The sequence below is a fragment of the Syngnathus leptorhynchus genome, chromosome 4 (genome assembly GCF_054491065.1).
Source record: "Syngnathus leptorhynchus isolate UIUO chromosome 4, UIUO_Slep, whole genome shotgun sequence".
Taxonomy (NCBI): domain Eukaryota; kingdom Metazoa; phylum Chordata; class Actinopteri; order Syngnathiformes; family Syngnathidae; genus Syngnathus; species Syngnathus leptorhynchus.
In genome coordinates, this window is record NC_141198.1 from 13,714,544 (window position 1) to 13,730,513 (window position 15,970).

Here is a 15,970-nt window from a genome sequence, read left to right on the forward strand (position 1 = left end):
TATTCATGAAAATATTGACACAAAAAAAAGAGGTGCGTTTGAATCACTCCATAAACACAATTTAGTTATTGGAAGGAGAAAATAAAGTGTGATTCCAGGAGGGGCTTCACACTGCTGAATTACTATCAAATATTCCAATCACCTCTGTCACACAATTTAGCGCGAATCAAAACTGCTGTAAACTATTCATGCAATTCAAACTTTGTTAAACGAATACCTCGGTGAATCAATTTGATGTGTGAAGGTAGATTCGTTTGAACTTATTGGATAGAAAATGCGCAGGGGTATCTATTAAAGTATTCACTGAGTATAGTTAGGGATTATTTCAAGTAGTTGAGGGCAAAGCCAATGTCTCATAACGCCCACTCCCTACAACCTTCACTTCCGCAACCAAAATAAACCGCGCTTACATAATGAATCACGCACAGAGAGGCATTATCAAAAGGTACTTACTGAACATGCTGGTTTAAAAAAAAAAAAAAACACTATGTGCTTCAAAATGCAAATGATATTGACAGAGTCAACGTTCAGTGAAGCGTTTTGTAAACAGCTCGAACAGCTACGAATTTGTGTCGTCAACCTAGCGCAAGCTAATAGTTGCTAGCACAGCAAAGACGGTAAAGCAGCAGTACTGTCAAGATATCATTGAGTTTGGAATTTAGAGCGAATTTCTTTCCTCCTCGTTCTATGACACGACAGATTTGTTCCTTTATCTTCTGAGCTTTAGAAGTACCGTAGTTGTTAACACATTTTTCAAACTAGACTTTTCAGCAAGTGAGATACGGCTGAGTGCGCCACTACAGACAAGCGATATCGTGTGTTTTCACGACTTTTGAGACGTAGGAGTAGGACCAGAAGAATATCTACTGTGTAGTTGAAAAGGAGGCTCTGGAGACACAATGTGTGAGTGAGAGAAAAGGACGTGAAACATATTAGCTCTCGAGGGCCCACTGAGGTTGGAGCGAAGATAGAAACCAGACTCTCAAGAACAGCTTTGACCACTACATTGAAAAAGGAAAGATTAGGAAAACATAAGAGCAATCTACAGAACAAATGTGGGAGGGGAGAGTCAGTGAATCAATCGTGAGTGTGGGGACTGAGATTGAGAGAAAGTAAAATCATGTTTTGATAGAAGCCGTGGAAGCCGAAAACCAGTTGGCTTAGCAGAAGACCGTGAAAGAGCGGTTGCGCGATTAAAGGAAAACACATTTATAAAAAGTCCCACGGTGGTTAAATGAAAGAGGGACTTTTTTTCTTTATCAGGTTACAAGGAGGAAATTTGGAGCTCTTGCAACATTGGTAACGTCCTCTGGCAAAACAATACACAGGCCAGTTTTGTTTTTTTTGTTATTAATGCAACTCAGACACCGTATTTGCCTCTCTGAAATACCTCAGCCAGGGACACTTTCTGCAACCACTCATCCGGAATATTTGTTTTATCTTTTCACAGTCATGACCATTTCCTCACAAAATGAGCGCTTATCAAGTATTTGTCTCCTCTGGCGAGCTGGGTTTATTAGGGAGAAAATGAGCACTCGTCAATATCAATCAACTTGTGTATCTGACAAGACTTTATTGATGCATGTTATGTTAACTAATTTTATGAAGCGCCAATGCCTTGTTAAATTTAACACTTTGGTTATTTTCCATCTGACAATAAGTTATATGCAATTCTCAAACTGTGAACCATAAACATAATGTAATGAAATTGTTGTGAGTTGCATAAAGGAGCATGATTTAAAATCCAGGACAAGAGTGGCCTTTGTGGCACTTCCAATGAAGCACAGGCACGAGAACACCTAAACAGCGTAATTGGAGTGTAAACTTTAGCAAAGGCAGCACAGCTTCCTAACAATGCCATATTTCTGCTGAGAAGGGAGAAATTTAGAATGCTGACCGCTTGCTGTTTTTCTTTTTTTATTATTATTTTATTTCTCTCAAAGATAAGCAGATCTGGTTGCTTCCAAGTCAAATTTTCATGCATGACTGACTTTGCAATGACAGCATAAATCTCAGCAATTCAAGCCCTTGGGGCAACAAATTACGGCCACTAAAGACGTTGTGGCTTTTGACAAAAAAAGCTAACCGGCAGTCTTTTGCTTTTGAGTATTTAAGCGGTGCAACTTTTAAAATATCAAATGGATTTTCCATTCTGCCATGGCAACTGACACAAGTTGCAGCCAAAGCTTCCCACCAACGCCAGCATGCAAAGAGAACATAAGGTCTCCAAATGGCTTTTGGGCTTAAGTGTTAAAGTGAAAAGTACAGCCATGTTACCAAAATACATGCATGCAAAATCACTCACCACCAACTGCTTCCAAAATAAAAGCATGGTTTACAATCTGCGCCTGAAGGTCCAGATGCTGTGTGCTAGCAAGAGTAGGACGAGGTACAATCAAAGGGTCTTGCCTAGAGGTCAAAAGAAAGGCATGGAAAGTGGCTTGAGTCAGATTCATCTCTATTTGAGTTCAGAAGAACGGACCTTGAAGGTACTGCAGCTATGATAAGGTGAGGGGCGAGCAGCGTGACGGCGTAGTGGACCACCTCTGTTAGACTTCCTCCAAATCCGACATCTTTGTTCCTAAACAAGAGCTCCTCCGTGAGCCAGCTGACATCACGACACAAGATGGACGTGCTCACACCCTGCCCGAAACAAACCAGGAATTGAAATTCATGCCGTGAACAGTTGAACTTCTCACCAATGCCATGAAGTTGCGGAACAATTGCACCAAAGTTTTGGAACGTTATGACTCAAAAGTCTCAGAATTCTTTCATTCTCTCAGATGCCGCAAGATGACGTCGAGAGTGTAAAGCGATGTCGTACAGTACTTGGTGGTCAGGAACTATGTTGAAGTGATACGCCTCGATGGAGACAAGCTTGTGTGTTTGTGATGAGCTGACTAAAGTCATGGAGACTTTAACAAATATTTCCACGATTAACTCATTCACTACCATTGACGGCTATAGACGTCATAGTTTATAATAGTTTGTTTTAAATTTATCTGCATACAATTTGTTTTTCACAAGGGCTATCAATTTAATATCGTTGATATGGTCGTGCTAGTTTGACAGGGGTGACCCATTTACCTTGCGGTGTCTGTAGAGCAAAAGACTGGACAGCAGACTGGTGGACATCACAGCCATACAGGAGATTACAGCTGGGAATGAGAACACAAGTCACAAATCCTAAATACCATGACACAATGCTAACAGGATTAAAACATCTCGCAGGGATTCCATTACAGACCAGCAGGGGAACATTATCTCCGACTTACAGAAGATGAGGTGGACAGCGATGGCAGTGTTGAGCTCACTCTCCTGATGAGCTAGCTCTGTGCTTTCTGACACAGAACGAGAAGGCGGGAACCGCGATATCTTCCTTTCACCAAACTCACTCGCAGTGCTTGATAGAAAAAGCGAACAGGCAGTATCAAGTGTCAATCCCAATGTGTACTTGGATATTTTTGTTTGTTTGTGTTAATGCTACACTTGTGGCTTATACATCGTCGAAGTACAATTCTTGCTCAACAGCTAAACATTAAGAGGATACGGCGACTCGCCAGTGCGCACAGTAGAGTATTAAGCCGTGTCCCATATTTCCCTTCGGAACACTGAGCTAAACAAGTGAGTACTGGACCAGGTGGCCCCCTTTGATTGAGTGGCCCTGCTGCTCTTGAATGGCGTCATGAGTACACAAACGAGGATTGGCTTTGAGAGAACCATAGGGAGAAGATGTGGGTGGTTGAAGGAAACTGATGTACGGTCGTGTTTCAACTGCAATGACCAACAACAAATGGAAAGTAAGACGGTCTCATTGAAGAACAACGTATTAAAGGCATTTTTAATCGTTTCAAGTCAACTGGTTAGCTTTGACGAGGAATTAGCGTGTGAGGGAGAGAAGAAATTACACTGTTGGACCTCGGCGTACTCCATAAAGCTCTCGGGAGTATGGCGATATGATACAAATATTCACAGCATGTTTGGTAATCACCTCATTATTTCCTAACAAGATGGCTAGCACCAAAGCTTGTTAATGCCATGAAGCAAAAGTTTATGAAATTACTACACGCTGATAAAAATCCATTCGAACTATCCCCTCGCTACTATCCATCATTTCTCATCTCATTTAATCATTCTGTTGTTGTTTTTTTTCGGGCATTCGCTCTCCAAAGATTGTAAGACGTGAAGCCTATTTGCTCACTGAGGATGTTCAACCAACTTCTTGTGTCAGTGTCTGATTTGAAAATTTCTTATCATTTGTCAAATCCTGGGCAAAACTCAAATCTTGCAGCGATTTTCCAAGACAAACCGTCTGTGTGTGTTTGGGGTTGTGTAGTTAGATTACCTATTGCTGATAATAACAGGCAGCAACAGGTCCTGTAGAGGGCGCCATTCAACTACTCTGCACCTGCCTGATACGTACATCTCCTGCGAACACGCACACACAAATCTGAATCAACAGATGATCAATTATCATTGCACTTTTGCACTCGTTGTCCAATAGTATTTGGGGGTCTATATTCCCAGTGAGTCATCCAACTGCATTGATTTGTCGCACATTTACAACTAACTTGACAGTAAGCCATATTTTAAGCCTCCATTTCATAAATGGATGGATGAAGTTTTTTAGTGCAGAAGAAACTGGGCAGCCACAATAGTACATGCAAGCAAATCCGTTCCACCTTTTGTTTTTTGTATCTCACATGCCTCTAAGAACTTCAAAAAGAAAAAAAAGTTTGGGGAAGCTGATGTAAGCACAGCGTTTGCCTTTGTGTCTTTGTCTAGTTCAGGGCTTAGGGTGAACAAACTAATGAGGACTGCTGGAGCCTCACCACTTGAGTCTGATGATTTTTTTCTAAGGTTAATGAATCATTGTGGCTCTTGCAGAAACCTTAAACACATCATAATAACAGGCGTGTTTGATAACGAGATGTCGTTTTGTTTTGTTTTTTCAAATTCCTGAAAAGTATGGCAAGGATTTTAGAGATGTGAGGATTCCACGCAACAGCCTCAATGTCTCCTTAAATGATGTTCACCTTAAGAGAAAAGGGCTGAGCAAGATGAATCCTAACAATTCCTTCTGGTTTCCTCCAAAGAAGAGACAACAGCCAGCCAAATTGACCGCTAACCTGTAAGACGATGGAGGGGAAACAACATTCAAAACAATTGCAGCACACAGTGACTTGGAGATAATGACATAGTTAGACTTCAACATTAGAAGTCACATTAAGCGGTATGAGCAGTGTGTATGATGACGACAAATAAACAGATGATCAGTGACGCCGAGTGTGTGTGCCAAAGAGAAGCTTTTTATGGCAATTAGCCGGAAGTTACACCCACTCTCCAGCGCACAGATGAAAGACGGCAAATAACCATCAACGACATGCAAAGCTCATCTAAACAACAAACAATTGCCAGCAGGAATGCAAATATGAGCTGGCACTCTAACACTTCCATCCTAATTTAGTTTTTTTTTCAGTTATCCTCCAAAATAGAGGCTGCTGCGCTTGCTCCAGAGGACATTACGTACACCGAGAGCGCTCGTAAAACTCTCCAGGCTGCTTTGTGTGTTTACAGCCATTTACCTGCATGTGTGTCTCTGGCACACAATCATAGGAGATGCCCACAGGAACCAGACAGATATCAGGGACAGATCCCTCTTTGATGAGCTGCCTGATGCGAGCTAGCCACTGCCCCCCTTTACCAGACTCCGCTGACACACCGAAGCTTAACGATTGGCCTTCATGTAGCAGTTCACGTATGAGCTGAGGAGGAGAGAAAGAGAGAGATAAGCGATAGTATAGAAGAAGGTCTGGAAGGTCGTGACAGTCTGGTGTAATTAGCATAAAATGTCTGCCATGCATTTTAAATTACACATTAGCCAAATGACAGGTCAAGGCCTTCAGAGAAGGAAGAAAATGTGTAAGAATGTGTGTGGGGCAGCTGAGGAACAAGAAGTCAAAATGCAAACTGGATGAGGAGCAGACATAACAGACTTTGGGGGAAACTTTACGACATTCAGGAAATGAAGTTACCATACAGAAAAACAAACAAGAGCGTACGCTCAATAAACAAGAGCGGTCTATTAACATTGACACACAGTAGAAGCAATAAACAAAATAGCTTTCAAACACGCAGGCAATATGCTTTCTCACATTAACAATCAAAGGGGGGGGGAACACATGAGGCTCTTATAAAGAACCAGGATTGTAGTTTTGCGAATTGATGACTGGCCAAGCACCTTTATTAAGACGTATCACAAAATATTGATCTTAATAAAAACCTGTTACGCCTCCAAATGAAACACATCTTCGGATAAATGATGCAAAGCACTAAGGGCTCCCTTGCTGCACACAAAAAGGAAGCTGGTAATAAGGTGATGAGCACTGAGAAATGTGAGAAGAGGAAAAAAATGAAGGTGTGGCATTAATTGAGGAGTAAAAGCAAAGGAAGACAATTCTTTGCAAAAGGAGGAATGGTGCGTGTGATGAGGGCTGAGTTGGAAGAAGAGTTTAAACCACGGCTTTTATTTTGATTGAGGAGCTGACTGGGTAGAGATGAAAAGAACAACAGGACACTGAAAGACAAATCACAAGGCCGGGTAGCTATCGTGTGCTTACCCAGCAATTTTATATCATCACCAGCCTGAAGATTTTTTTTTTTTTCATCCGCCAGCAAAATGCATTAGCATCATGTTTTTGTGATTCATGACCCAGGCCTTCATTTCCATTCACTTGGGAACAGGCCGTTTGTATGTTTCAAGACATGCGGCTAATGAGGAACTGCTGCAATTGTCGGGCTTGAATAGATTGTACGGCGAGGACGGATTATTTATTTGATTCCATTAGAGTGGTGACTCAGAGAAAAGGGAGCGTGGAACCTGATTTAACCTCTGATGGATTTGCATATGAAACTCAAGCGGATGACTGCCATTCAATGACATTGAAATTGGATAGGAGAGAAAGGAAAACGGTCACACTCACCCATGAGACAACAGGTCAAACTTACAGAGGTCATGACAGGCGCGTACAGATTGTCCGCTTCCGCGTCCTGCTCAGTGGATGCAAACGGCGGCAAGAAGATCATGCCGATTTTCCGAAGGATCGCCCTAAAGGGGAATTTGCCACGCATCATTCCACACCAATCTGAGACATCTCATGACATGATCACTCATCAAGAGCAAGCACGGGCATCATAACCAATTTCTTGACGAACTGATAAGAATTCTGTTGGCTGTCCTTAATTGATAGCTGACTAACTGAGAACTGTGTTGTCCCACGTTAGCATGTTGGTTGGTGGGCAGATAAGGGGGAAGAATTGGCAAAAGAAGTTTCAAGTTGTTTCTTGCCACTACTAGTTTAATCTCAAAGTAACCTTAAAATCATTTTGTCAATATATTTGTTTTCACAGTGCTGTTTTTACACCGCTGAACGAAATGTGTATCAAAGTGTGGTCTTGTTTTGTACCTGAGGAAGGAGTTGTTGATTTGGATCGGACAGATTGTATACGGGACTCTCAGGTTGTTACAGAAGAGCACCAGAGAAACCAGAAGGCTGTCCAGCATGCTTTGACGCACATACACGTAGACCAGCAGCGACCCCTGAATTGTGTCATGGAAACGGCTTTGCATTAACAACATAAATCACATTGCGGTTTCATTGTACTTGTAACAACGCTGGCTGTTGCAGGTGTTCAGGGACTAGGGGAGGAGACTGGTGTCTATCCTTTCACAACTTTATTATTATTATTATTAGTATCAAGGAAATGAAGATTTAATTTAAGCAATCTCCATTTGATATCCACAGAGAAATAAAAGATGGGTCTACTTTTCTGGCTATTTTAATGAAAAGTGAAGTATAAACTATGAAAACTATCAGGCTGAGAACTCCAAAGTCTTTATCGACTCTTTAGAGTCACCTTGTTTTATAATGACTTATTACTTTGCTTATTGTTCTGCTTTTTAAGTATCTCACACTTTTATACCTATATTTATTAGTGAAGGGGTAGTACTAACTGGAGCCACTACAGATTACGCAGCGCGCACATTAGCATTGAGTCAAATCTCAGTTCAATTAATTTGCCGCTCGTACTTCGGGCTGACAGCTCCTCTGTTGTTCTTCCTAAGTGTTTTCAAATGATTCATTATTTCATTTCATTTGGATTCTTCACTTCATTTGTCATTTTCCTCTTATTGACGCGCTAATAGTGGTGACCAAACTTGGTTCAGAATGTCTCTTTTCTTTGTCTGCGGACACAAAATCATTGACTTCACCCAGGGAGAAAAGAATAAAATGTATGACACTAACTTCTATTGATTTGTTTTCTATTGTCAAAAGTTAATAACCGAGATGAGGGATGACATTAAATTTCCACAAAGGATTGAGTTAAAATATTCTAAAGATAATTCGATGATACAATTGACACCAAGGACATGCCAAATAGTTAATTAACTCGTCTGATTTAGCTAATAACTACAAGTATGTAGTATTCCATTACAAAAAAAGTCACTGAATATTAATAATAATAAATTATATTTATATTGCACTTTACAGTGCAAAGAATCTCAAAGTGCTGAACAAATCAGAGAATTTTAAAACACATACCACAACCTGATTTCAATCACAAGAGTAAGGCGGTCAGTCTAAACACTCATGGCTTGAGCACGGTAGCAGCTTCAGAAAGAACATGCGTGTGCGCGCGCACGTGCGTATGATGATGAAGTGTGTACCTCTTCTGAGGCTCTGTGCAAAGCCACAAAATGGTTGAGATTCACTTGAATACTGGCAAAAACAGCGGCAAACATCTTCGTCATCACCCAACCCACGCATCTAGTCACGAGCAGAGTGGCAGCAATGTAGTCGGACAGGGAGAGAAAAAAAAAAAAAGGGGAGAGAAAAAATGAAAATTAATGGCTGACGAAGACGAGAGTGGAATGACGCATGAAAAGCAATAATGGACAAACAGGGAAGGCAGTGAAGTCCTCAAAGTAGTCACTCACATACCGCAGTTGCTATATGGCAGAACTTCTTGATAATGTTTCATTTTGAGGCTTTTTTGTTACACTTAATATCATTTTATGAAGACATAATATATAGTGTGAGTTATTTGATTATGAAGGTGAGAAACAATGTGGAAATCAAGAAGGAACTCAGAAAATGGCTCCTGTTCTAACTGTATACATCAAGTGTCTTCAATACGGGTCAATGAAAAATATTCATGAATCCACTTGATTACTAAAGTATTTTTTTAAATAAATGTTAAGCTTCAATTATTCTCCATAAAACGTTTTTTGTTAATATTTTGGGCGTTCTGGAACAAATAATTTGGGAAATCTTCCTCTGGACTTTTTCAAAGGATGAACAAGAAAAACGACTTGCGTTCTACCGGCTTCAAACGTAAAACTTCAAAGTATTGACATGATGAAAAACGCACCGTAGAACTCCTGGGGAGATGCAGGTATTAATTAGGGGGCGGAATGATGAGATGGAATGAGGCTGCCCTTGGCTTTCACCACCCTCAGGCGCTTTTGGGTTTTCTGCGAGAGCTTCCCTCACACTGAAAGACAAGCACAGTTAAACAAGCGCTAAATAGACTTCTTCCATCCTAAAACCCTCCCAGTAGTACTACAACAACCTTGAGTGAAGGGGTTAGCGACAGAGGCTCAACGCAATTATATTGACAAAAAGACAATAAAAGACAGAAAAGTATGATGGCTGTCCCTTGTTGCGCAACTTTCACTCCCCAGGTGATACGCTTCCTTCTCTGTCATTGTTTGCGTGTTTTATCTGCTTTCCTTTGGTCTTTTCTCTTCCCAGAACCGTAGGATCCCATTAGATTTTCTGTATCTTCCCTTATCATTTATTTACTGCCCTCCTCCGGAAGCTCTGTCATCTCTGGTACCTGCTACTCTCATAGATCCTCTCCTGCCGGCTGTTAACAGGACTGGGATAAACCTTGCGCCCACTCACAAACAGCACGCAGCATATCCTCCGCACTAGCCAGCCTCTGTACCTACAACAAAATGGAAATCAAAGATCAATTAAAAAAAACTGCAACTTATATTTTCCCCCCTTTATCGTTTTGACATTATTTAGGCGATACTTTTTACCTCAGTGCAGCCCTTGTCATTTGTATTTTACGTTACCTTGTGTGAGTTTCATTGACACAGAGAATATTGTGGAAGTCAAGGATGGGGCTTTGTCCAAACATCTTACTATGGCGTGACTGAAAAGGGCAAAGGAGATATTTGCCAACGGGACAGGAATACCAACACAAAGTATATTTCAAATGCATTTAAGATTTTCTGCTTTGATTCTTACCAGACTGTCTGGAGTGCACTGTTGGCAGCACTGACCCACAATTGGTCGGAACTTGCCCAGCACAGGTACAGAAGTCATCTTAAATGACCATGACACCTAAAGCACAAGAAAAAGCAAGTAGCACCCAGAAAACAACTTCCGAAATTCTCTTTAAACTTTGCTGTAAAATAAATGCGCTATCAGTAACAGTAACATAAACATGAAAAAGTGATAATAGAGAAAAACAGTCGTAAGATTTACTTATTACCCAAATTATTAACTGTACTTCAAAGCTCTTTTTTTTATTTGAGTGCAGCTTGTGGCGCAATAAAAAACAAAGAGGCAAGAAAAAAATGGAAGAATGACTATGAATACTAATACTGCCTTAAAACAAGGAGTTAAGGCAATGACAAGATGCATTGCTTCGAATTCAACCTGATCCAGTTTAGATATAACAAGCTAATGAATCCCGTGAAATCAATGACTTTGATCAATGATAATGATCTGAGAAAACGGAACAGTGCACTGAGTAAGTGTCTTGCCAAGACACTATAATATAAAAATGGGGAACTGCAAAGGTTCCCTCCCCCCAAATCCTGCGAGGAGGACCATAGTAAATTTATAGTGTAATGTGTAACAAATGTTCATTACTACGTATCTTGCACATTTGTAGGTTAAATATTGTTGGGTCTTTGATAAGAGCCATTCTAGGGTTACATTTGTTTTTAGAATTAATGGAAAATGATCTTTTGGGACTCCCTGCGTGTTTTATAATACAGACTACATTACTACAGTGATGCAACTGTAGTGGCAAGCTTGCATCTGATGATTGGATATTAATTTGAATTTGCAAACTACAATCAGGAAGACCAGAACCAAAGTTCAAACCACAAAACTGACACACTACTTTATCGTGCTGCCCTGAATTATTGTCCATTGCTAGCCAAAAGCTTCACAGCTCTTTGCTACTTACATGAATACATTGTATTTGACAGAAATTACAAGACAAATCAAATACCAAGCACATGGGGCCAGGGCTGTTTCCTTGAGATTGGCAAGAACAAAGATGAAGAAATGAATGCACAGGGTTAAAACAACAATGGGAAAGGGTCACGCATGCATGCGGCGGTCTTACAGCATGTCTTTTGTGTGGCATCACCATGTCTCGAGTTATCCCGCCATTCAACTGCTGCACCATGATGAGTCCAATCCAGCCTTCAATGCGGGTTATCTGCTAAGGCAAAGATAGAAGGTGGAGTTGGGTGTTTGAAAGCATTTTATGAACACACACAACAAACAAGAAAAAAAAAAAAAAAGTGAACGTCTGTGTAAGAAAACAACCTTATCCTCTGGCTCTCTCGAGGTAAGAATTTCATATGAGTACTGGCCTATCTATCATTCTTTGCTCATAGATGCAATTTCAACCAACTAAAGCAGCACTTCTCCGCCTCCACAATCACAAATTCTCTTCTTTTCATCCTTGCGGGCGAAGAGAGGCAAGAGTTGCACTTTCCCTGTGGCTACTTTGACATTGGTTCAATTTCTAATCAAGCATTGATTCAGGGCAATTTTTTTTTATTTGTGTGCTTCCAATAAAAGAAGTCAATGAACTGGTGGCTCAGTTGTCTTTATTATTCATTGTGTTAAGCATATTGTTGCTTTGGAGGAAACGATTGTTGATTTAGTGTGCATCGATGCAAAAGGGAGGTCACTACTTGGCTGCAATATCGATTTGGTCTCAACTAGTTTGGGATTCAAAGCAACATAGAGGTGACACATATAGAACGTTGACTTCTCTGGGTTACATTATGATGTTCAACTTGTCACTGGCAAGGAAACACGAGTTCAAAATAAAGACATTCCAACAACTGGAATAATTGCTTATTTAACTTGTCATTGAAATTTTGCATAGCCAAACTGAGACCTAAAAAAATACTCATGATATATTACATAATAATATTATAAATATAAAATATACAGTAAATATTATTCATATAAACATATATTTAATATTTATTTATATTTAAATATCAAAATTATTCTCTAAATTAACATATTTTAAAAGGATTCATAATAGTTTATGGTATTCAAAATTGAAAGTAAGGAATGGTGATGCAATCATATAAGGACCAAGTTACCTCTGAAATTTTACAGATCTGGATCACCCGGATCATGGACATGTTTTTTTCAATCCAATGGATGAAATTATCCGGTGTAATTTGAAGTGTCATCCTGATAATTATAATCATCATCACAAATCTCTTGCTCGTAATCATCCATCAGTTAGAAGACTTATTAGATTCAAAGGAAGACTTTATGTCTTTGTAGCTTACTCGACTGATCCCACTCTGTCCCATTACTCGGCTAATTGAAGTCTAAGCTTTTCCCCGTCCCCGTGGAGAGATGCTCCATTTCTCCTGGCTCAAGTTCCCACATTCATTATCAACTCCACTGGGAGCAAAGACACTTATAAGAGGTTTGCAGGAATCGGTGATGCTTTGCAAGTGCAGGGGTTGATGGTAGCAAAACAGCAAGGAAAGGGAGTTAAACTGCAAATTACACAGCCACAGAATAAGCAAAGGCTCTAATGGGGTTACATAATCCACTTCCACCTGGAGCCGAGGCAATCGACTGTACTATTCCAACGCTAGACCTGAGTGAAATTGCTAACAAACAACAGGCTCTCCGATATGCAGCTTATACTATCGGACTAAAGAAAAAAAAAAAAAAAAAAGAGTAGCCTATACTTCACCATAAACTATGAGTTGAGAATACAAACCATATAATAATGTTACTGTTCTAGCAATACAAAATAATCAGGTGATACGCTGCATACCTAAAAGCAACCCGGGGGCTTCTTCAATCCAGCGGAGACCGAGGATTGTGCCGACTATGTAGATAACGCCACTGGGACGTCAATGCGACGGGCTTTTATCGGCGTTCTGCAAGTGAACCTGGAATCTTAATACTGTTTACGCACACAACTATCCAGTACATACGTCAACGGTCAGTCTCACTGCTACAATCACATATAGGAAATCAATCAGTGAATCAGTAGCTGCAAGTTACGGAGCACGGCTGCATCGATTTCTTCACACTAAAGGAATTCTTTATTCTTTTCCTTCCGCTTACTTTCCACTTCAATGGCCATGGTTCATTGTAGGTCTTACATAAAGGCAATGCATTATTTAGGTAGAAGCGAGATTTCCAATGAGCTGAAATTTTGGTTCAATCGCCCACGCAATCAACACAATTTTCTATGATCAATTAATTATTATGGCTTTCCCTGATTAGCATATTTTACATTCATCGCCAACTCGGTGAAGAGGAGCACCGTAAGCTTGAAATGGGTGAAAGCATCACACATTTTTTTTTTTTTTTTAAATCTATATCAAATTTTACATTGTGACTCCAAAGCCATCATCGCTCTGCCAAACATCGACGTCAGTTCTAATTATCCAGATTAACTGCTAACACCTCTGCTGCTGAGTGCGGCCTTTATCCGTTGCCCCTTTTAATGGCAGCCAGCTTCACAGCACGAGCTGTCGTCTCACTTAGGACAAATTCTAAATAGTTGGGAAATGTGACCTACTTAAGAAAATCAATGGGATAAAAAAACGCTCATAACGTTAACATCCTGTCACTGGTTGATTTCACCGAATAATCAGGTACTCCATGTTAATAAAAAGGCAAAATAAGTTGTATTTTATTCCTCATTGAAGGATGTAGAAATGTGGAATTTGTGAATATGTTTGTAGATGGAGGCCAATTGAAAGGATTGAAAGGAAATGTTTCAGATTTCTTTTGGTCACTCAAGGGATTCTCCTCCCCTCCCCGGTAAAGAGAGAAAAAAATCGTCTCATCTTGCTGATAGTTTTCACTTCAGCCACCGTCAGAGCTGTCACCGCTTACTGGTCGTCAACAGGGACAATGAAATCTAAAAGGCCACTATGCCTCCCCCAAGTTTGCCACCAGCCGGTCACAAACATACATTTGCATAATGAACATATTGTTAATGTTAGAAGAGGGGGTAGCCAAATCGGTGCACCTGGCTCTCCACGGGGGGGGGGTCGGTGAGATCGATGCCTGTAGAGGACGTTCTCATGCCAGCACAGACATACACACACCCAGCCTGGAAATGTTGTTTAATTAAGACGATCGTTCATCCCGGAGGTGCCTCATAGGTGCAAGTCATAAGTAGGTCTCGAGCCGTAACCTTCAAGTTTCAAGCAAATGACTGAGAAAACAAAATCAAGCCACTTAAATTGAGTCGAAATGTTAAGTAACTTCAGTTATCACACACTTATACATATTGAACTTCAAATCGGAAATAATAAAAAATTCTGGCATCCAATGGTTTAAGCCTTTGATGAAGGACAAAATGCAGTTATAAGTGAATTTAGAAGTCAGTAGTTGCATTTAATTTGCTTTCATGGGCAACGAAGCTAGCTCCGAGGCTTTCCGTTTGATATCTTTGCTTTAAAGAGCAACACAACAAATTTGATGAGTGGAAAAAAGTCAGCAGTCATCACTCAATCGTCATGAGACATCTGCACCGACTTTAGGAAAAAACAAGTTGAGGTTTCAATGTTGGTCCTTTTAAGAAAATTCCCAATGTTTAAACTAATGCTAATAATGGCCAACAGCAGCTATTTTATCTGCAGCTACAAAGATTGCAGTAATTTGTGTCTTTAAAAGTTGTCTTTTCTTGATGTCAGTATTTGCTCTAAGGTCCGTGAGGGTCTTTCTCATTTGTGGAGATTACGGTTGATTGGTGGGCGAATCCCCTAATCATTTTGCGGACCAACTCTGACGAAACAATATCTGCACTTTGCCACTCAGTAAGATACCACCTTTATATGCAAATTCTTTGTGAGTTTGTATTACTTGTTACAATACATTTGATTATTTTTCAACTGAAAAACATTTAGTTGGTGTGGCCTTGATTCACTCTTAAGTTTGTGGGGGTTTTTTTTGGTTCAGATTATTGATTGATGGTGAAACGACTTCTTGAGGAGAAATAATTTTGTTATTACATCTTGGGAGAAATAAGGACCCCCTTCCATGTCCTGGACAGGGCATAACACAAAGACTACATCAAGCATTAGTCACTGGAGGGTTTGACTCATTTGTATTCTAGTAGGCTCTCTCGTAAACATAAGTGGATGAGTGCGACTAAAATAAGGGGAGGAGTGGAAGATAAAAATCATTCAAGCAAAGAACAAGAGCTTTTCTGACCCGCAAACCAGTTGAAGGTCCTCTCCACGATGGCCCCCGGGTCCGCCGCACAGGAGTCGCTTTGCCGAGTCGACGGCGAGTGAGTTTCCATTCCGACTGTTTACAGTAAAATGACTAAAGAACAGACACTTAACAGGTAATAAAATGCTTTGCTGCGGTGATAAAAGTCGAATCAATAGTCTGCAAGTCTTTACAACCTTGTGGGTCTCTGTACTCTCTCCAAGGAATCTACAATGTGCACGCACATTTAGTACAGAGGTGACGGTCTTGGGGTGATGTAAGGTGGAGTGATTACACTCCATAATGAAAAAATTCAAAGGACATTCGACAGTTGTTGGTTACATGGAGAGCAGAGTTGTGTTAAAGTGTGCTTGTTGGTGTTCGACCTACAGATGACTAATGGGGAGAAACATGGGACCTCCTTAAATGTATTA

At 40.4% G+C, this 15,970-nt stretch overlaps 1 protein-coding gene across 5 annotated transcripts in view; it reads right to left on the minus strand.

Moving 5' to 3' along the window:
• Window positions 1-15,970, minus strand: part of gpat2 (glycerol-3-phosphate acyltransferase 2, mitochondrial) — a 39,775-nt gene that overhangs the window by 5,715 nt on the left and 18,090 nt on the right. The window contains exons 1-16 of one of the 5 annotated variants that reach the window (XM_085910778.1): window positions 13,135-13,157; window positions 11,434-11,532; window positions 10,320-10,415; window positions 10,145-10,224; window positions 9,901-10,011; window positions 9,433-9,555; window positions 8,729-8,828; window positions 7,467-7,600; window positions 7,009-7,108; window positions 5,586-5,765; window positions 5,037-5,129; window positions 4,346-4,428; window positions 3,276-3,403; window positions 3,088-3,158; window positions 2,483-2,643; window positions 2,306-2,409 (exon numbers count right to left, since the gene is read on the minus strand). In XM_085910778.1, coding sequence (XP_085766904.1) covers window positions 2,306-2,409; window positions 2,483-2,643; window positions 3,088-3,158; window positions 3,276-3,403; window positions 4,346-4,428; window positions 5,037-5,129; window positions 5,586-5,765; window positions 7,009-7,108; window positions 7,467-7,600; window positions 8,729-8,828; window positions 9,433-9,555; window positions 9,901-10,011; window positions 10,145-10,224; window positions 10,320-10,415; window positions 11,434-11,496 — 1,627 coding nt within the window. In that variant the 5' untranslated portion in view covers window positions 11,497-11,532; window positions 13,135-13,157. Of the gene's footprint in view, window positions 1-2,305; window positions 2,410-2,482; window positions 2,644-3,087; window positions 3,159-3,275; window positions 3,404-4,345; window positions 4,429-5,036; window positions 5,130-5,585; window positions 5,766-7,008; window positions 7,109-7,466; window positions 7,601-8,728; window positions 8,829-9,432; window positions 9,556-9,900; window positions 10,012-10,144; window positions 10,225-10,319; window positions 10,416-11,433; window positions 11,533-13,134; window positions 13,158-15,970 lie in introns of those variants that run through there. The other 4 variants (XM_085910779.1, XM_085910776.1, XM_085910781.1 and 1 more) reach the window with 4 other exon arrangements.